This window comes from Nematolebias whitei, chromosome 4 (genome assembly GCF_014905685.2).
Source record: "Nematolebias whitei isolate Nwh7 chromosome 4, NemWhi1, whole genome shotgun sequence".
In the NCBI taxonomy this organism is placed as follows: domain Eukaryota; kingdom Metazoa; phylum Chordata; class Actinopteri; order Cyprinodontiformes; family Rivulidae; genus Nematolebias; species Nematolebias whitei.
The window spans coordinates 49,768,804-49,789,881 of record NC_056501.1 but is presented as its reverse complement, the minus strand read 5'-3'; the positions used below and the strand labels follow the sequence as shown (position 1 = coordinate 49,789,881).

The 21,078-nt window shown below is 42.6% G+C and overlaps 1 protein-coding gene across 1 annotated transcript in view; it reads right to left on the bottom strand.

Annotated features, from left to right (window-relative positions):
* The window catches only part of rab33a (RAB33A, member RAS oncogene family), a 30,410-nt gene extending 11,389 nt beyond the window's left edge, over positions 1 to 19,021 (bottom strand). The window contains exon 1 of the mRNA XM_037676021.1: positions 18,591 to 19,021. Coding sequence (XP_037531949.1) covers positions 18,591 to 18,977 — 387 coding nt within the window. The 5' untranslated portion in view covers positions 18,978 to 19,021. The remainder of the gene's footprint in view (positions 1 to 18,590) is intronic.
* Positions 19,022 to 21,078: the final 2,057 nt, after the last annotated feature.

Genomic DNA, 21,078 nt, shown 5'->3' with positions numbered 1-21,078 from the left:
TATTCTAAACAACAGTGTTGGAAGATGTCAGAGATTTTACATTAATAAATAAAGTTAAACATTTTAATGTTACAGCACTGACAGGCAGCAGCAGTGTAGAGTTTAGCTCCCTGTTGCTGCTAGCTAGCTTACTTTACAATTGGAGGCTGTTTCCTTACACAGTTACAGAATGGTAAATTGATAAAGATGGATAACGTTACCACAACTAACACGCAAATACTGTTTTTATTAACGTTAATATAGCTAGTAAACCTTTAAACGTTACAGCACTGACAGCCCGTGTTGTATATTTTAGCTACTGTGGCTAAAGTTGCTGCAATGATGGATAACGTTACCACAGCTAACAAACACATAAACAATGTTTTTATTAACCTTACCTTGCGCTATATCTTGTAATATAACCTCTGTAAATAAAGGTTGAAGGAATGAAATTCAGCAGCACGGTGGCGCAACTGGTAGAGCTGTTGCCTCTCAGCGAACAGGTCCTAGGTTCAAACCCCGGTCCAGGGGTCTTTCTGGGTGGAGTTTGTATGTTCTCTCCGTGCATGCGTGGAATTTCTCCGGGTGCTCCGGTTTCCTCCCACAGACCAAAAACATGCATGTTAGGCTGATTGGTAACTCTAAATTGTCCCTAGGTGTGAGTGAGAGAGTGAATGTTTGTTTGCTCGTTTGTCTTTATGTGACCCTGTGTAGTATGACATATACTGGATATATTCATACATTTCACGGGTTCTTCATTTTTCTGACTGTGTAACATGCGTGCATTGAGTTTAACAGAAATGTAACGAGAGACGTTATTTATCTTTGACCCATCAAAATGAATGCGGTCATTTATTTACAGAATCAAAGTTTAACATCAAACATTTACATTAATTTGGCAAAATATGAAAACAATAACATGGCTAGTTTCACAGGAAGTGGGAACAATACGGAGATTGTTGTCACTTTTCAGCAGAACAGCAGACATCAATCACACGGCGGTGATTGAGAAACTTTGCTTCAGACATTTCTAAAATATCTGTAATGATTTTAGGAGAAAGGAGAGTTTAAGATGGAAAATGGAGATTTATCTTACAGAGAGATGTGTGAGGGAATTTATCTGTGGTACCAGAACAACACGCTCTTTGGAGAATAAGCTTGGCCCACGGTACGCTTGGTCGAAATAGAACCTTTACCTGGCAGATGATAATCAGCGTCGGTGTAGAGTTCCCTTCTGACTCTTTCAGCGTCTCCGTGAGGACAGCCAAACCCTTAGGAGTCGTGTGAGGTTATCCAAACAGAAGTTATAATCCCCAAGATCGTCTCTGGATTCTGGATTCCAATAGAAGCATCCTGGACGCCTGCGTTAGCATCCAAGAACTCTGAACTCTTTAACTCTCTTCAGAGAGTTAAAGTCTGGAACTCTTCTCCAGGAAAAACTTTCAAGCTCTGAAAAACTCTACTGTTGAACTGGAAAGTCGCCACATTTAAATGGGTTCGACTTCCGGGTCATTTGAGAGCTTTTTGATTGGTCGATGGACCAGAACAGAGGTGTGGTTTGTGATGTAAGGTGTTATGGAAAGTCAAGGATTGTTTAAAACAGACAGAAAGATTATTGGAGAAAACCAGTCTCAGTGGCGTCTCTTCTCCTAGTATCTGCTGTAAAAGTTAAACATGACATTTCTTTTCAGTAAACTTTTTAGTTGACCGAAGCTCGAACTTTAACACACTTACAGACTTGCTCATTGAAGACAGAAAAATCAAGAAATGCATATTACCCTGATTTCTTCTTTGAATGAGGAATAAAAATCATTACTTACTGTTTATGTAAATAAAAATGAGTAGTTCTCTTCAACCTGTAAACATTGTTTGAACTAACACAATTTGATTATTAAAACATTTGTAAAATAGTAATGATCATAGAGAATTGTCATTTCTACTTGATTAATTCAAGAAAGAAAGTCTCAGGATGGGTCAAACTGTATTTCTGGATGCAGATCAATGAAATGACAGTTTCTGTCCATCTGGTCAGTTTTGACATAGGCCTAGTCCACTACACCTGTGATGGACTTGCGACCCGTCCAGGGTGTACCCCGCCCCTCGCACAGTGATTGCTGGACATGGGCACCGGCGACCCCCGTGACCCAAAATGGAATAAGCGGGTAAAAATAATGGATGGATGGATGGATGCGTCAGTAGTCCTATTTTTCCCTTTTATGAAATATTAAAACTATATCCATTGATAACCACAAATGACATGTTGAGGGGCGGGGTACACCCTGGACGGGTCGCAAGTCAATCAAAGGGCCACATAGAGACAAACAACCATTCACTCTCTCACTCACACCTAGGGACAATTTAGAGTTACCAATCAGCCTAACATGCATGTTTTTGGTCTGTGGGAGGAAACCGGAGCACCTAGAGAAAACCCACACATGCACGGAGAGAACATGCAAACTCCACCCAGAAAGGCCCCTGGACCGGGGTTTGAACCAGGGACCTGCTCACTGAGAGACAGCAGCTCTACCAGTTGCGCCACCGTGCTGCACTACTGACGCAATGCTCTTAAATATTTTCTCTGAGTGGGCGGAGCTTTAGTGGTATCATTAATGTACACAGTAATGTGTCCAGCAGTGCTCCCTTATGATGATCAAAAAATCTGGTGTAGATCAGATCATGTATCAGTGAGCTATAGCCAATGGAACAATCTAGGGGGGGCGCACTGGAGTCAAATCCAGTTCAAAATACTTATGTATGTCTACAAATCACTGAACAGTGTCGCCCCCCCCATTCTCTGATTTGCTACAACCGTATGTCCCACCACGTTCCCTGAGGTCAGCGGACCAGTTGCTCCTCACAGTTCCAGGAACTCGTCTTAAGCGCAGAGGTGACAGGGCCTTCTCTGTAGCAGGACCAAGATTCTGGAACAAGTTACCTCTGCTTGTCAGACAGGCCCCCTCCCTCTCGGTTTTCAAGTCCTGTTTAAAAACTCACTACTATTCAATAGCTTTCAAAACAAGATGATCTGTGTTTTGATCCTGTATGCTCCACACTGTTTTGTCGTCATTATCTGCACCGTTTTTTGTCTATATTCTGATTTACCTCATTTTGTATTTTGTTTTGTATGTTACCTGTTGTTTTGTCTGTACAGCACTTTGGTTGGCCTTGTTGATGTTTTAAGTGCTTTATAAATAATGTGGTATGGTATGGTATGGTATGGTATGGGAAATGTTGATATAATCCTATTGACTTTTTTAAAGAAGTTACCAAAGGTCATTTATATCCATTTTGGAACAAATCAGATGATGCATGTTTGATTTAGAGCCAACCATATGTAAACAGCGAGAGATTGGAATTCACCATTCAGATACGCCCACATGCTTGAGCCACCAGCCAGTGTCGAGAGATGGATTTTGCCTCATGTCATTAAACACACATTTAAATATATATGAATCTTATAGTAAAAGGAAGAGAACAGCAAGAAAACGGGTGACTTCCTGTTCAAAGGGGGTGGGGCTAAGGTGACAGCACATAAAACAACAATACCAATGTGTCTAAAACCACTCACTCATGACACACAAAAAATCTGGTACAGATCATATGATGTGTCAGTAAGCTATAGCTGATGGAGTAATCTAGGGGGCGCACTTGAGTCAAATGTTGATATAATCCTATTGACTTTTTACAGGGTAACAAAGGTAAATTATATCTAATTTGGAGCAAATCTGATTGTGCTTTTGTGAATTAGAGCCAACCATATGCAAACAGCAGTGTTTTGGAATTTGCCATCCAGCCACGCCCACATGTTCCAGCCACCAGCCAGTTTTGAGAGAAGGATTTAGCCTCAAGTTTTGCAGGGTCATTAAACACAGACTTAAATCCGTATGAATGGTAGAGTGAATGGAAGAAAACCAGAACGTAAACAGGTGACTTCCTGTTCAAATGGGGCGGGGCTAAGTTGACGGCACCAATTGACCTTGTGAATGTGATGAGCGTTTGTCAGTTATTACACACAGAAAGTCTCATTCAGTTGGGATGTTATGTGCGCAAGTTATTCCACCTTTGTTTTATGACGAAAGATCAGATTTTGAAGCTTGGCCACGCCCACATGCTCTGATTTAGAAGAAAGAATTTGATAACTTTTGATTGCCAATGCCTCAAGACTGTGCATAGTGATTCTGACATCTGCATGTCAAAAGCTGTTTGACGAGTTTGATGTAATGTGGAAGCTATAAACGTCCAAAATCGGGTCAAATTTGGAAATTCAATCCAAGATGGCCGACTTCCTGTGGCATTTGGGCCATGTCTCCAATAGACTTTGTTGTAGGTCCTGACAAGTTACACATGTGTATCATGTGTTCATGATTGTCGGTCAAAACATGGCTCGGGGCTGAGATTTTAAACTATTCTAGGGGGGCGCTGTTGAGACATTAGGCCACATCTATGAAATATTAGACTGCATTCCTGTTGGGGGTGGATACTGATCGAGTGTATTGAGTTTGGTGCAGCTTGGCTGAAATATGTGGAATTTAGAGGCAAATGTATGGCAACGGCGTTACGTCTGACTTCGCCAACCTGCAACGGCCACCCCCTCCAGCGAAAACTGTTTGTGGTTTAAAGCAGGTCAGACCAGCCTGACCTGCATACTTTTTTATGCTGATGGCACATTTGTTTGTCGAGCTAAAACAGTTGAAAAGGCTTTACAGCTTTTGAAATCTGCATTCAACATCATCCAGATTTGTTGCACCTCAAACTTGTCCTAAATGCCGACAAAACCAAAGGGATGCTTTTTCAAAAAGGAAGTTGGTCCCAGCAGTAATTCCTCTGATTTCATCCTCAAATGGTGTCCCAATTGAGTTTGTTGATTCCTATAAATATTGGGGTATCTTGGTCGACTCGTATCTCTCTTTTAAGCTCCATGTGGAAAACTTGGTAAAGAAACTGAAAGTTAAACTGGGTTTCTTTTTCAGAAACAGATCCTGTCCAACTCTGAATGCTAGGAAACACCTTGTATCTGTGACTTTCCTTCCCTCCATTGATCACGGTGACATTATTTACATGAACGCTCCTACAAGAACCCTGCAGATGTTGGATGCTGCAGATGTTGGATGCTGTCCATCATGGTGCACTAAGATTCATAACTGGCTGTGATTATCATACCCACCACTGCACCCAGTATTCACTGGTTAACTGGACATCATTAACTTCACACAGACTCTCTCACTGGTACCTTTTCATCTTTAAATCACTTCTTGGTCTGCTGCCTTCATACATCTCCTCCTACATGTCTCTGTGTGAGTGCAGCTACAGCGTGCGCTCTCAGGACATTTTAACCTGCAGTGTTCCCTCAGTGAGGACTGAACTAGGCAAAAGGGCCTTCTCCTACTCTGCTCCTGTTTCCTGGAATATCTTACAAAAAGATTTGAAGCTCTTGACCTTGACCTCTCTAAGTGGCTTTAAGAATCTGTTGGACTCCTGGCAGGGACCAATGCAGACATGTTCCTTTTTTTAGTTTTCTACATTCGCCTTAGAATCTAGCTGTTTTTTGTTACTTTTCTTTTTTTAGCCTTCCTATTTGTAAAAAAAATAATAAATAAATAAATTTGTATGACTTTTTATAACTGTTTATTGTTGTCGCTGTTGTCCATTGTTGTCATCATTCTTTGTTGAAATCAGGTCTCTCTTGTAAATGAGTCCTCGGGGCTCAATGGGATTTACTTGTCTAAATAAAGGTTCAATGAATATGTCTTCTGACACTGGATCATCCTGATTAGGTCAAGGGGGTCAGACAAGGCGCATTCCGATAAAAAAAAAGTAATTTCCTGTTCTGAGGGGGCGGGGCTTTGATGACATCAGATTATGACCAGAGTGGGACGTGGAATGTCACCTCTCTGGTGGGGAAAGAACCTGAGCTGGTCTGTGAGGTTGAGAGATTCCAGCTAGAAATAGTTGGACTCACCTCAACACATGGCACTGGCTCTGGAACCAGTTTCTTTGAGAGGGGTTGGACACTCTTCCACTCTGGAGTTGCCCCTGGTGAGAGGCGCCGAGCAGGAGTGGGCATACTTGTTGCCCCCATCTTGATGCCTGTACGTTGGGGTTCACCCCGGTAAACTAGAGGGTAGCCTCCCTCCGCCTACGTGTGGGGGGGATGGGTTCTGACTGTTGTTTGTGCTTATGCGCCAAACAGCAGCACAGATTACCCACCCTTTTTGGAGTCCTTGGAGGCGGTACTGGAGAGTGCACCTCCTGGGGACTCCCTTGTTCTACTGGGGGATTTCAACTCTCACGTGGGCAATGACAGTGAGACCTGGAGGGGTGTGGTTGGGAGGAATGGCCCCCCTGATCTGAACCCAAGTGGTGTTCTGTTATTGGACTTCTGTGCTTGTCATGGATTAGGGGAGCAGAAAAAAATTTGTTTTTTCGATGAATCTAGATTCTTAGTCCTGGTGATTCTGAATAGTTTCTCAAGGTCCAAAAATAGATTAAAAAAATGCATTTAAGTTTTATATTTTTTCCGCTCCTACTTCCCGTTCGGCCGCCGTAGAATTGAGCCGTACAGGCCACTATACAGCAATCTAGTTAGCCAGCTCCCTTTATCTGAATGGAACCTGCTAGCATGGAGAAGGGGTACAGCACGACTCAACCAGTCTCTTCATCTTTAAAAATCGTTTCAGATCCTACAATGTTCCAGGGGAAGACAGAGCTCCACAAGAGCACAGTTGTTTACAAGAAGTGTAAAATAAAATTGCGGTACAGTATTTTGGAAATACGACAAAATGCATGGAAGATGAAAGCGAAGCAGCCGACCAGCGAACTCTACAACAAACTTCCAGGCTTCCCCCAAAGGCTGTGAAATTTTCCTCTCCATCTCCTGCTATATCACAAAGGATTTACAATCAGACAGCTCAGTGGAAGGTGAGGGGTTCAGGTTTATTTTTAATACGATGGATTCAATGTATGTTATTCCTTCATATAGATTTTTTTTTGGGGGGGGATAAAGCAGCACCACAACTTCACCATGAAACGACAAATGGGAGAAGCTCTGATACAGAAGAGGTTTTTGTGCAAACATGCACAGGTTTTGAAATTTTGTTAAAGATTTACTAAATATGAGTCAATACACAATACAATACAATACAACTTTATTTATAAAGCACTTTAAAACGACACCGTTGGCCAAAGTGCTGTACACTAACACATACAAGCATAAAAACTATGAACTCAACAAATACTATAAAAGTAATGAACTACCAAATCATAAAGCAGCAAACAGTAACAACAATAAAACAAATAACATAAAACAGTAAAGCCAACATTTCAAGCTGCGTTAAAAGCCAGAGGAAAAAAGGAGTCTTCAGAGCAAATTTAAAAACAGGAAGTGAGTCAGCTTGTCTGACGTGCAGAGGCAGCTCGTTCCACAGTTTAGGGGCAGCGAGTGAGAACGCTCGGTCACCTCTCAGCCTCCTGTTGGACTTTGGGACGGCCAACAGCAGCTGATCAGCTGACCTAAGAGAGGGTGAGGGAATGTATGGCTGGAGAAGGTCGGACAGATACTGTGGGGCGAGACCATGAAGACATTTGAATACAAACAAAAGAACCTTAAAATTAATCCGGAAACGAACTGGGAGCCAGTGTAGTGATTTTAGAACAGGGGTGATGTGTTCTCGTTTTCTGGCGCCAGTTAAAAGACGAGCAGCAGCATTCTGAACCAGCTGAAGTCGAGTCAGTAATGACTGGCTCAGGCCCACACATAAAGTGAATTGCAATAGTCCAGACGAGTTGTGATGAAAGCATGGATTAAAATCTCAAAATGTGTTGTGACAGGAATGGTTTCACCTTGGCCCGTTGTCTCAGGTGATTAAAGCTGGACTTGACCACAGATTTAATCTGAGCATCCAGTTTAAAATCATTGTCCAACCTCACACCCAGGTTGGTTGCTGTCTCAGTCAGATGTTTGGTTAAAGGACCCAGATCAACATGGACTTTAGAACCATCACTGGGCTTAAACAACAAGACCTCCGTCTTTTTCTCATTAAAGTGTAAAAAGTTCTGTGACATCCATGCTCTGAATTCCGCCATACATTCAGGAGTTGGTTCAAGGTGTACTGTTTATCTTGTTTCAAAGGAATATAGATTTGGCTGTCATTGGCGTAAAAATTAAAAGAAATACCATGTTTCCGGAGAATATATCCCAGAGGTAGTAAATAAAGGGAAAACAGAAGGGGGGCCAAGTACAGATCCCTGAGGTACTCCACATGTGAGAAGTGCTACAGAGGACTCCACAGAACCAAAGCGCACACAAAAGCTTCTCTCAGTTAAATAGAATCTAAACCACTGTAGAGCAGGACCCTGAATGCCCACTCAGTTCTCCAGACGAGACAGGAGGATCTGATGGTCCACTGTGTCGAAGGCAGCAGTTCGGTCCAGCAGCATCAAAACTACACAGTGACCAGAGTCTGTGGCTAAAAGAATGTCGTTAAAAACTTTCAACAGTGCCGACTCAGTACCGTGGTGAGTTTTAAAACCGGATTGAAACAGTTCCAGAAGGTTGTGTTTGTTTAAGTAAGATGTTAACTGACTGTAAACTATTTTCTCCAAGATCTTCGACACAAAGGGCAGTTTAGAAATAGGCCTAAAATTGGACATGTCTGTAGAGTCAAGACCGGGTTTTTTAATCAGTGGTGTCACAACTGCATTTGTTTTTTGCAGCTCTAACAGTGGACTGATAGAAACGCCAGCTGTCCCTCAGTGCTTGGAAAAACACCTGTAACTTGTCCTTCTTCCATTTTCGCTCTGCTCTCCTGCACTGGCGTCTGGCAGCACATGTGACATCAGTCCAGGGGTCATGCTTCGGTCTGGAGGTTCTTATCTTTAATGGAGCCACAGCATCTAAAACAGTCTGACAAGCTGAGTTAAAATGAGAGGAGAGAGCTTCAACATCTGAACTAGGACCCACAGGATCTCTGGAGCTGATGGCAGAACTAAAGGCTGCAGAGAACTGAGCAGCAGTGGAGGAGTTAATGACCCGACAGGGCTGTGCAGGAGTGCGAGGTTTGACTGAGTGACAGACAAGTGGCATGTCAAACACAACATGCATGTGGTCTGAGAAAGCAGCATTACACACTTACAGAATATAAACATTAAAACCATGAGCTAAGACAAGATCTAATGTGTGGCCACATTCTTGTGTTGGACCAGACACAAACTGAACAAAATTAAAAGAATCGATCAGCTGTAAAAAAATCTTTGACCAATGGTTTGTCAGCACAACACACGTGGATATTAAAATCTCCAATTATCAATAATCTGTCATATTTAGGCAGGACTCCTGCCAACAAATCTGCAAAGTCAGTCAGAAAGTCCACGTTGTATTTTGGAGGTCTGTATAGAACAGCACACAGCACCCGGTGTGAAGATCCGAGCTCAAATAAGTTGAACTCAAAGCTGGAATAAAATGTTAAAGGTGTGATTTGTTTACAGAGATAGTTCTTCCTGTACCCAGTTGCTATTCCTCCTCCACAACCTGTCCTCCTGGGAGAGCTTAAGAAAGTACAGTTCAGTGGCAAGAGTTCACAAAAAGCACTGGACTCACCAGAAGTTACCCATGTTTCAGTTAAGAATAAAAAATCCAGACCGCGGGAGGTGAAGAAATCCTTCAGAATAAAAGTCTTGTTAGTTAGTGATCTAGCATTAACCAGGGCCATGTCATGTCAAGTCAAGTCAACTTTATTTATAGAGCACATTTAAAACAGAACCTGTTATCAAAGTCAACAACAACAACAACAACAACAACAACAACAACAACAACAACCAATGAGTAAATTAAAGAGAAAAAAATATACATATCTATATCTATCTATATATATATATACATACAATACACTAATATTAATAACTTAAGAATTAATAAAAAGCATTTAAAACATAGGGTCACAGATTAAGAAACACTAGATCAATTTGCACTGTATGTAAGATGGAGCGGAGGTGATGTAATCAATCCGAGGAGCTCTGTCCAGCAGCCGCAGGTTGTGATGATTCACCCCGCGCGCACGTAGGTGGGGGAGGGTGAGGCAGCGCACCGGCTGCCCCCCTCCCAAGCCGACAACAGGTACCAGAGCCGAGGTGTAATCCATCCGAGGAGCTCGGATCAGCAGGTTGTGATGATTCACTCTGCGCGAGCGGAGGTGGGGGAGGGAGAGGCAGCGCGCAGATTGTCCCTCATCCAGGCCGACAGCAGGAACCTGAGAGGAGCTGATAGGATCCGAGGAGCGCCACAGGATGAAACTATTAGATGCAGCTCCAAACCCATGAGAGAGAGCGGCCAACGCCAAACAGGCTTTCAGTCTGACCAGACGGCCGCTGCGTTTCCCGCGGCGTCTGCGCCCTCTCCGTGCAGGTGGAATGGGGGTGCGGCACAGGTAGGACGGCACGTCCGACAGAAATGGAGGGAAAAATGGAGGGAGGTTTTCTGGCCCTCTTGCACAAACGAAGCCAAGTTATTAAAACAGGGTCGAAGATTTAAAAGCGTTTGGCGATTATACAACAGCAGAAAGTTGGCACCCTGAATTATGAAAGCAAAAAACAACACAGAAACAATCAAGGTTTGCAGAGAGAGGCAAGCCGAACACACTGGCACCGCCATCTTGAACCGGTATGGTTAAGACTGAAGTCTGTATATTTCATATTAGGTTAAGTTTTGAAAATATAACAAGAGCAATATGGTTAAAAATATCTGAAGTATGTATTTTGTTTTGATTTAAAGGTTAATATACTATATATGGTAGGCTGAAGTCTTTTTACTTTTGTATTTATATATTTTGAATTATTTGTCTCTGATGGACTGGAGACCTGTTGTCCCCCGCCTCTCACACAGTGATGGCTGATATGGGCACCAGTGACACCTGTGACTCGAAACGGAAAAAGTGGATAAAGATGATGGATGGATGAATTATTTGTTTCTAGATTTTTATTTATTTTATTTTTTTAGAAAAATTCAGGCAACTAAGCTAACCTAATACTGGTAATTTAAGTTACAGAATTTTATGCACTCCTATATTTTTTCCTATTTTTGGTATAAATATAAAATCAATAAAAAATATTTGATACAGTAAGGAATCTAAAATTATTTTTAAATAAATGTTCGATTTGTTTACATTGTTGTTTAATCTTTTCAGCTTGTCATTTACATAATTGAAACAAAATTTTATGACCATTTCAATATAAAAATCGTTTCCGAATTGAAAATCGTTTTTGAATCGAAAAATCTATTTTAAATCGTATCGTGACACCAAAAATTGGAATCGAATCGGATCACCAGACACTGAGAGAGTCACACCCCTAGTGGGGGAGGATGCCAGTCAGACCTGGCAGACCCAAAAATATTGTGAGGGTCTGCTGGGAACATCTGGCAGAGTCTCCCATGAGACGGAGCTTTAACTCCCACCTCCGGGAGAGCTTTGAACACGTTCCGGGGGAGGCGGGGGACATTGAGTCCAAGTGGGCCATGTTCCGTGCCTCTATTGTCGAGGACCAGACATTGGACAGAAAGAGAGACGGTATTGGGAGTCTGCTGGACTGGTTTTGAACCAGTTTGACATGACTGACAAGGAGGAAGAGGGCCGGCACAAGAGGAGGGGGTGTGCCAAAGACACCATCTTAGCACCAACATAACTGATTTGTTCCACTATGGAGTAAGCTGTTTGGGGGAAGAATCCGTTTTGCGTTGTGTGTTTCCTTGACTGATGAAGCCTTCCGGATGGAAGGTGAAACGTTTCAACAAAACGAAACTGTCCAGATGACCTAACTGAAAATTGTTGGATACATTTGATATCTTTTGCACTGTTTTGCACTACAAAAAAGAAGCCTAATACTTGATTTGTTTATTTTAAAACTCTCTGGACCTATTAGTGAATTTTTAGGCCCGAGCAGTGAAGCGCTGCTGCGAAGGCCTAATCGCTCTGTTCATTAAGCATGAGCAACAATTTTTCCGTCAAATGAATTGGCCTTTTTGAGGCCTAAACAAATCTGAAAACTCACCAAATTTGGCAGATGCATCAGGACTGCATGAAATATACATATTTTAAGGGTGTCGCAAAAATTGCAACAGAAATGGCTCAACAGCGCCACCTGGAAATTTTTGAAAATACCCTTCTCTTTAACCTTACTTTCTCGTACAAGCATGAAATTTGGTACACTTGTCCAACTCCCCAAGCTGCACAGAAAACCCACTGGCACCAATGCTATACAATAAACAGGAAGGTGGCCACTTTGGATTGAGGTCCCGAATTTCACACCTTTATTGAGGTTTACAGCCTCCACATTTGAAAGAACTCTTCCTAGGGATTTAGCTCAATCGGGTTCAAACTGGACCATTGGACCATAAGACATGAGGAACAAAAAATTATCAAAACAGTGCATTTTCGATCTTGCTGAAAGGGCGAGGACAGACCTCAAAGTTTGGCATCTCGCCATGAAAAACGAAAAGCTAATAGCTCCTATAAGAAAACTGTCTGAGACATCAAACCTTCAGTGATTGATCCACATCCAGTCCCTTACAAGACTGAATGGTCAAATCATGACATCACTTAAGCCACGCCCACTGAAAACAGGAAGTGTAAAGTTTTACGTTGAACGGTCCCTATCTGACCTCTGTGACTTAATCAACATGATAGTGTGTCCGGTGACCGAAGACGTTGGTGTAACTTGTTTTCCAACACTGACAGTTTTCAGTGGAGCATGTGGGCGTCGCTGCATGGTGAAGTAACCCATAACGCCATGGCCATACGTTTGGCTCTAAATCCCACAGATTTGAGCCGAGGTGCACCAAAACCAGTATGATTGATCAATGTCCACCCCTTGAACAGGAATCCATGATAAGTGGCCAATAGCCTCCACACCACCGCCTAGAATATTTTAAAACTGCAGTTCCAAGCCAATTTTTGACAGATAATTCTGAAACTCTGTGTACATATGTATCTACTCAGGACCTATGAAAAAGTCTCTTGGAGCCCTGGTCCAAACCCAATAGGAAGTCGGCCATTTTGGTTCAAAAGGTCATTTTAGGACATTTTTCAATTTTCATAAATGACGAATTTTAACAAACTCCTCCTAGGGATTTTGAGTTATTGGCTTCAAACTTGGTTGCTGAGCCCTAAAGGCATTGGGGAGTAAAAGTTATCAAAATCTTGATTTTCGGATATGCTAAAGGGGCGTGGCCAGGCCTCAAATTTGCCCATCATGCCATAATTTCCAAACGCTATTACTTTCACATAGAAAGACCAAATTGCACCAACCGTGGCATGAGTCATCCCTATTGGATGCCCAACAATCCACTCTGGTCATAATCTGATGTCATCAAAGCCCCGCCCCTCAGAAAAGGAAGTCACTTTTTTTTTATTGGAATGCTCCCTGCCTGACCCCCTTGACCTAATCAGGATGATCCTGTGTCAGAAGATATATAACAAATTGGGCTGACCTGGGTTGCCACCTTACCGTGGTGGAGGGGTTTGAGTGTCCAAATGATCCTAGGAGCTATGCAGTCAGGGGCTTCACGCCCCTAGTAGGGTCACCCAAGGCAGACAGGTCCTAGGTGAGGGAGCAGACAAAGTGCAGCCCAATCACCCCTATGATGAGAAAAATAAATGGACTCGATGTTCCCTCGCCCGGACGTGGATCACCGGGGCCCCACTCTGGAGCAAGGCCTGGAGGTGGGGTACGCGGGCGAGCGCCTGGTGGCCGGACTTTTACCCATGGAGCTCGGCCAGGCACAGTCTGAAGAGGAGACGTGGGTCCCCCTTCCCATGGGCTCACCACCTGTGGGAGAGGCCAAAGCGGTTGGGTGCAATGTGGGATGGGTGGTGGCCGAGGGCGGGGACCCTGGCGGTATGATCCTCGGCTACAAAAGCTGGCTACTGGGACGTGGAATGTCACTTCACTGGTGGGGAAGGAGCCTGAGCTGGTGTGTGAGGTTGAGGGGTTCCATCGTTCCTCACCTTAATCACAAAGTCCATGGTGTTCTGTATGTGATGTTCTGAGATGCCAACTAAAGGGATGAGTACAGACGCCAGATATTTGGAAACATTGTAAGTGACAGATTTAATCATGCTAACAATTGGTCTTAAAGGTACACCTTGATTGTGGAAACTAAACAGCCACTGGCCAAAAAGATGGCTCAGTACAGAAGAGCAACAACATCAGGCCAGGACTCTGCGGTCTACACTCATCTCCAGGCCAGCGGTCACTCAGGGATGAAGATGTTCACATCCTGGATAGAGAGGAACGATGGTTTGAGAGAGGAGTAAAGGAGGCCATCTTTGTGAAAATAAATCGTCCATCATTAAACAGGGGTGGAGGCCTCCAGGTTCAACTGTCCCCCTCTTACAATGCTGTGATTGCTAGTATCACTCAGCCCTCTGTGAATAGTAAACAGCCATCAGGTGCTAATGATCCATTGTTAGGCTGATGGTCCTTCTTGACCATGTGAGCAGCTGGTTCTGGTTGTCAGCAGCAAAACTGGTTGATCCACTCTGAGAAGGTGCTATTTATAAGACTGAGCTGAATACAGCACCTCAGACTGAGGAAGTCTTTCGGATGAAAGACAAAACGTTTCTACATTTTTTTTTTGTTGTTGCTTTGCTTTGTTTTGTTTTTTGAATGTCCAGAGGACCAGATTTACCTTTTTTAGAATTTTTCTACCTGGATTATTGAGCATGCATCAGGATATTTTGAACCACTTTGGCCAGGATTGCCTCAAACTAGTTAGAGAGTTTGAGAAAACATCAAGGAAGAGGGCAGACAGACAGCTCACCCAGCCGGAGACAGGGTGATCTGGTGGAGATGATCACAGCCACAGAATCAGCCATCCGCAACAACAAATTTAAAGAGGGTGAAGCAGAACAACTCAGAATCAAAGTTTCAGCCTGCCTCAGCAATGCCAAACCACCACCTTACAACATCAGTAGAGAGGAGAGGGATGCACTCAGCACTCTTAGCAAGGACAAAAACATCATCATTCTCCCAGCAGACAAAGGAAGGTGCACAGTGATTTTGAACCAGAAAGACTATCATGAGAAAGTTATGACACTCCTTAGTAGGAATGCGTGATATATAAGGTATACAGTAGAAACGATAGAAATTTAGCCTACGATAGATATCTGTCTTCTACCGGCTAACCGCAGTAATGCTGTGTCTGAAGTTAAATCAGAGTTGTCAGATTTAATCGTTACTTTTTTTGAGTTGAAAACTGTGCGCAAGTGGTGTTAAAGTCTTTTCTTCGAGAGCTAAGTAGCGAAGCTACAAGCTAACTACAGCCGTCTTGCCGTAGTGTTGCCGTATTCGGACGCATGCGCAAAAGACTGTGTTCTGTCGAAAGTTTTTATTTTTTCCGTTGAAAGTTAAAGTGTTGGTCATCTTTAGAGAAACCTGCTCTCTGATCTGTAAAAGAACGCTGTGTTGTGTGATTTTACTGCGAGACCCTCTGGTCAAAGACACAGACTCATTTTGTGTCAGCTCTCCATTAAAGCAGAAGGAGTCGCCAACTAGAGGTTTGGAGGGTGAAGTGTTTCAGTATAAAATGCTCTGTTGCTGTTCATTTCTTAAGTGAGAAGATTGGAAACTGTTAAGTTAACAACATATTCTTTTGTTTAAAACATATGGCTAAAATTACATCTTATACATTTTGCACTGTTTTGCACTACAACCAAGAAGCCTAATACTTGATTTGTTTATTATTTAAAAACTCTCTGGACCTTGTAGTGAAATTTTTTAAATTCAAAATATATGATAGCAAAAGGACACTTTTGGTCTCTTTTGATGTCACATCACTCTTTACGTGCATTCCTGTTGATGATGCAGTAGAGGTGGTCAGTTTAAGATTAAAATCAGACACCACTCTGAGCAGCAGGACCACGCTTTCCACAGAACAACTGTGTCAACTCTTGAAACTGTGCCTGCAGTCAACCTACTTCACATATGGGGAGCAATATTATAGGCAGAAACATGGGTGTGCTATGGGGTCTCCAGTTTCTCCTATTGTTGCCAACCTGTACATGGAGGAGGTAGAAAAGAGAGCCTTGACGTCCTTTTCAGGGACACCACCAAGTCATTGGTTCAGGTATGTTGACGACACCTGGGTTAAAATCAAATCTCAGGAAGTCCAACATTTTACTGATCACATCAACTCTGTGGATAAATGCATCAAGTTCACACGAGAAGATGAAAAAAATGGCAGGTTGGCTTTCTTGGACTGTGAGGTCTCAGTCTCTGATAGAGGACATTTGCAAACTGAGGTGTACCGCAAACCCACCCACACAGACCAGTATTTGCAGTTTGACTCCCATCACCCTTTGGAGCACAAGTTAGGAGTCATCAGGACTCTGTACCACAGAGCAGACAGCGTCCCCACTAGCTCAGGAGCCAGGCAGAAGGAGAAATCCCACACAAGACAGGCTCTAGAGCAATGTGGATATCCTAACTGGGCCTTCCTGAAAGCAGAGAAGAAACCCAAACAGGACTCCAGTCAGCCAACAGGTGAAAAGGAGGAACCCAGACCCAGACCAGTGGTCATTCCATATGTTGAGGGAGTATCAGAGAAACTGAGACGTTTATTTTCTAAACATAACGTCCCAGTGGCTTTTAACCCCCAAAATACATTAAAGACTGGTTCATCCCAAAGATCCAGTCCCCCGGCACAAACAGAGTAATGTTGTGTATGTTGTTCAGTGTCAGGAGGGTGATCAGTCTTACATCGGGGAAACTAAACAGCCACTGGCCAAAAGGATGGACCAGTACAGAAGATCAACATCATCAGGCCAGGACTCTGCGGTCTACACTCATCTCCAGGCCAGCGGTCACTCTTTCAGGGATGAAGATGTTCACATCCTGGACAGAGAGGAACGATGGTTTGAGAGAGGAGTAAAGGAGGCCATCTTTGTGAAAAGAAATCGTCCATCGTTAAACAGGGGTGGAGCCTCCGGGTTCAACTGTCCCCCTCTTACAATGCTGTGATTGCTAGTATCACTCAGCCCTCTGTGAACAGTAAACAGCCATCAGGTGCTAATGATCCATTGTTAGGCTGATGGTCCTTCTTGAGCATGTGATCAGCTGGTTTTGGTTGTCAGCAGCAAAACTGGTTGATCCACTCTGAGAAGGTGCTATTTAAGAGACTGAGCTGAAAACAGCACCTCAGACTGAGGAAGTCTCTCGGATGAGAGACAAAACGTTTCTACATTTTGTTGTTTGTTGTTGTTTTGCTTTGTTTTGTTTTTTGAATGTCCAAAGGACCAGATTTACCTTTTTTAGGCTCAGTGGTTAGCACTGTTGCCTCACAGCAACAAGGTCCAGGGTTCAATCCCCGGTTGGACCTGGGGTCTTTATGTGTGCAGTTTACATGTTCTTTCCGTGCATGCGTGGGTTTTCTCCGGGTACTCCGGTTTCCTCCCAAGACCAAAAACATGCATATTAGGCTGCATTCGGGCCCAGACCTCCCTTGCAAAAGAGATCTGTTATCTCAATGGGATTTGCCTGGTTAAATAAAGGTTAATAAAATACTAAAAATACATACAATTGTTCTATTTAACATCTGGTCCCAAGGAGCCATTATGTTGTATGTCTTGGACATTTTATGACTTCAAGACACCTAATTTAAATGAACTGGTCATTAACACGCTTAAAGCCATGGAGAAAACTTTGCTCACCTTCCACCAATTCTTTGAGTTTCTTTTCAAATATTATTTGACTATCTTTATGGTTTGCTGGAACAGCTGTGAAACTGTCTATATTTTCTAACAACCTTGTCCATCTGCTCCTCAGTGGAGCAGCTGAAGAAAATGAAGCAGCATTCTACAGCCACTTTTCTGCAGACATGTCCATTAAGTTCTGACCAATCACATGGAACTTGTCCCCTGGAAAACAATAGTTCTAACACGGGGGTTATGCACAGAACAGGTTCTAGGTAGGAGTGCAAAATCAAAAACATTTATTGTTGCACAACCACATCAGTGAGAGAACACCCCCCCAGCATTTCAGATGAAGTGTAAATCAACTTTAAGCAGCTGTTAGCTCATCAGTGACGGATGCAGAAGTCATATCTACAACAGGTAAGACATTGATTGTTTTTGTTTTAACTGTTTCCCACTTTAAAGTTCTGAACTATTTTATTAATGTAGTTTTTGTTTTTCTGCTTTTTGTTATATATTTATATTTTAATTTTAGCAAACGTATAGAACACAGATGGTTCTGGAGTTGGATCACAGATGAGTGTTCTGCATCCAAAGCTATTGACCCGGTAATATTTTCAAAAGAGGAGACATGTTAAACACATGAAGAATATGCTTTTTTTAAACATTTGTTTTCCAAACAATGCAAAAAGACAATAAATAGGTAAAAATCAAAACAAACCTCATGATTATTGGGTCCACAGATCTAACAACTGATGAGTTTCACCATCAAATTCAACCCTGTAAATGTCAACTACCTCCAGGGGTGTTTGTTGATGAGAGGCACGAGTCTGGGAGGACAATAAGGGAGGAGGCCTCGTCATGTCCTCCTCTGAGCTGAAGAACAGGGAAAACGAAAGACCAACAACAACCAGCCTCTCTGCTTCTTCGTACCTTGATCGTTTCCTCCTCGATCTCCACTGCCTTCTCCCTGAAGTCCACGCCGATGGTGGCCTCGGTCTTGTCGGGGAAGCTGCCTCCAGTGAAGCGGAAGGTGAGGCAGGTCTTCCCCACATTGGAGTCCCCGATGACGATGATCTTGAAGATCCGGGTCTGGATGCTCATGTCCAGCGAGGAGGCGCTGAGATCCAGGGAGGAGGTGACACTCCGGACGCCATCGGTCCTGCTGCTGGCCCGGCTGCGACTGGCTCTGAGGGGATCCATGGAGGAGGTCAACATGGTGACATTATCGTCGGCTCGGTTTCTCCGAACCGGTCTTCCTTTTCCTCCTCTGCTCGCAGAGCAGCTCTCCTCCTCTTCCTCCGGGGAATCCTTGGTCATTGTTGCAGGTCGGTACCGGGGTGTGTGTGTGTGTGTGCGCACGCGCGCACACACGTGGAAAGGAGTGGGGGTTGCATGGATGCAGGGATGGTGTGATGGGGGTGGGGCGTTCAGGGACGATGAGACCAAATGGTGCTTTCTCTCAGCAGCTGATGGCAGATTTAAAGTGAGAAGCGCAAAGAATGAAATACAACATGAAGACACGAAACAGCAAAAACTAAACAGAACAACTAGATTAAGTGTCAAATATCAAGACAGGATTAATGGCTTATTCAGAACTTTAGATCATAATGGAAGGCCTTGTTTTTCTTGAATGATTTCATATCGTCCACTGCCAGTGGCATGCAGACATTTTGGGGGGCAGTTGCTAAGGTAAAGAAGGGTGCCTTGTGCTGTGCATGGAACCACTGGCTGCCTTAGTCATGTCTTGGATATTTTTTATCTAGACTGGTCCTACGGTTTTGATCTGCTCAGAGACGGGATTATAATGGAATTCTGACTGGCAGGGCCAGATTAACACTTCGCTGTACCCTGGGCAACAATCTTCAAGGACCCCATCATCACGACCCCAGAATCACCATAATCCGCCCAAATAAATAAATTACCATAATATACAGTAAATATACTTAAAATTCTAACTATCAAGTGTATTTTTATGTAAAAAAACCTGCAAATGCTCAATGACACAAATCATCAAGACTGGAATTAAGTTGAACGCACTTTGAACCCCACATGTGTACTTGTTTAGTAACGTGTTGACCACTGGTGTCAGAAGCATTTATCAATCAACCTTTATTTATACAGGTAAATCCCATTCAGCCTCGAGGACTCATTTACAAGAGAGACCTGATTTCAACAAAGAAAGATGACAACAATGGACAACAGCAACAACAATAAACAGTTATAAAAAAGCATACTACAGTTTTTTTTTTTTTTTTTAACAAATAGGATGGCATTATTTATAATGTGTGTGTGGGGGGGACATACTGATGGGGGATCTGGGGGTACTCCCCCTAGAAAATTTTGAATAAAGTAGATGCCATTTCCTGCATCCTGGTGTATTTTAATGGTTGTGTAACATCTAGTTTTACCTACATAAGTAAACACTTGGAACACCTCGGGATTCACCTGGAGGAGCTGGTCCAAGTGTCTGGGGAGAGGGAAGTCTGGGCCTCCCCACTTAGGCTGATACCCCCGCAGATGGATGGAAGTAAACACTTGATTCAGTATTTTAGAGCTAATGGCACAACAAGAAGTAGCCTGACCAACAGCTGATTCAATTAATTAAAAATATTACATATTCAAAGGTGACGATTTGATGCCCACATTAAAATTAAATCACTGTAACTTAGTTGACTTCAAATGTAATAAGATGATCAATGAATGTTTGAGACAAAGGATTTACTGATTATAACAGAGATTCCTTCAAGAAACATCCCAGTATATAAATCATAAAACCAGAATGATTTCTGCTCATTCTAAATTTGTCAAATGGTCTAAATCTCTTAAAGTGAAGGAGAATCATTTTAAAATAATAATTAAGATATATCCTGTAGCCATGTTTCTGCAAAGAAGATTTAAATTTGATGTTGATTTGTGTGCCCTTTGTAAATCACAAGATGAATCCCAAGAGTATTTTTTTTAATGTCAAGTCAAGTCATATTTATTTATAGAGCACAATTTAAAACAGATAGACTGTTATCAAAGTGCTTGTGTCAATACAAAGTGTTTGGTCAGACATCAGAAACTGGATTAATCTCAAACTTAACATTCTTTTCATGCTGATGACATTTTACTTTATGTGGATAACTTAAGCTCAGCTTTCTCTGATGACATTAATATAGTCGTACTTATAGCAAAGTACAACATTCACTGTAATAAAGAGGAGGGATAATATCATCAACCTTTATTTATAAAGGTTAATCCCATTGGGCCTCGAAGACTCATTTACAAGAGAGACCTGATTTCAACAAAGAATGATGACAACAATGGACAACAGCAACAACAATAAACAGTTATAAAAAGTCATACTGCAGGTTTTTTTTTTTTTTTTAACAAATAGGATGGCTAAAAGGAAAAGGTAAAAAAATAAATAAAAAAA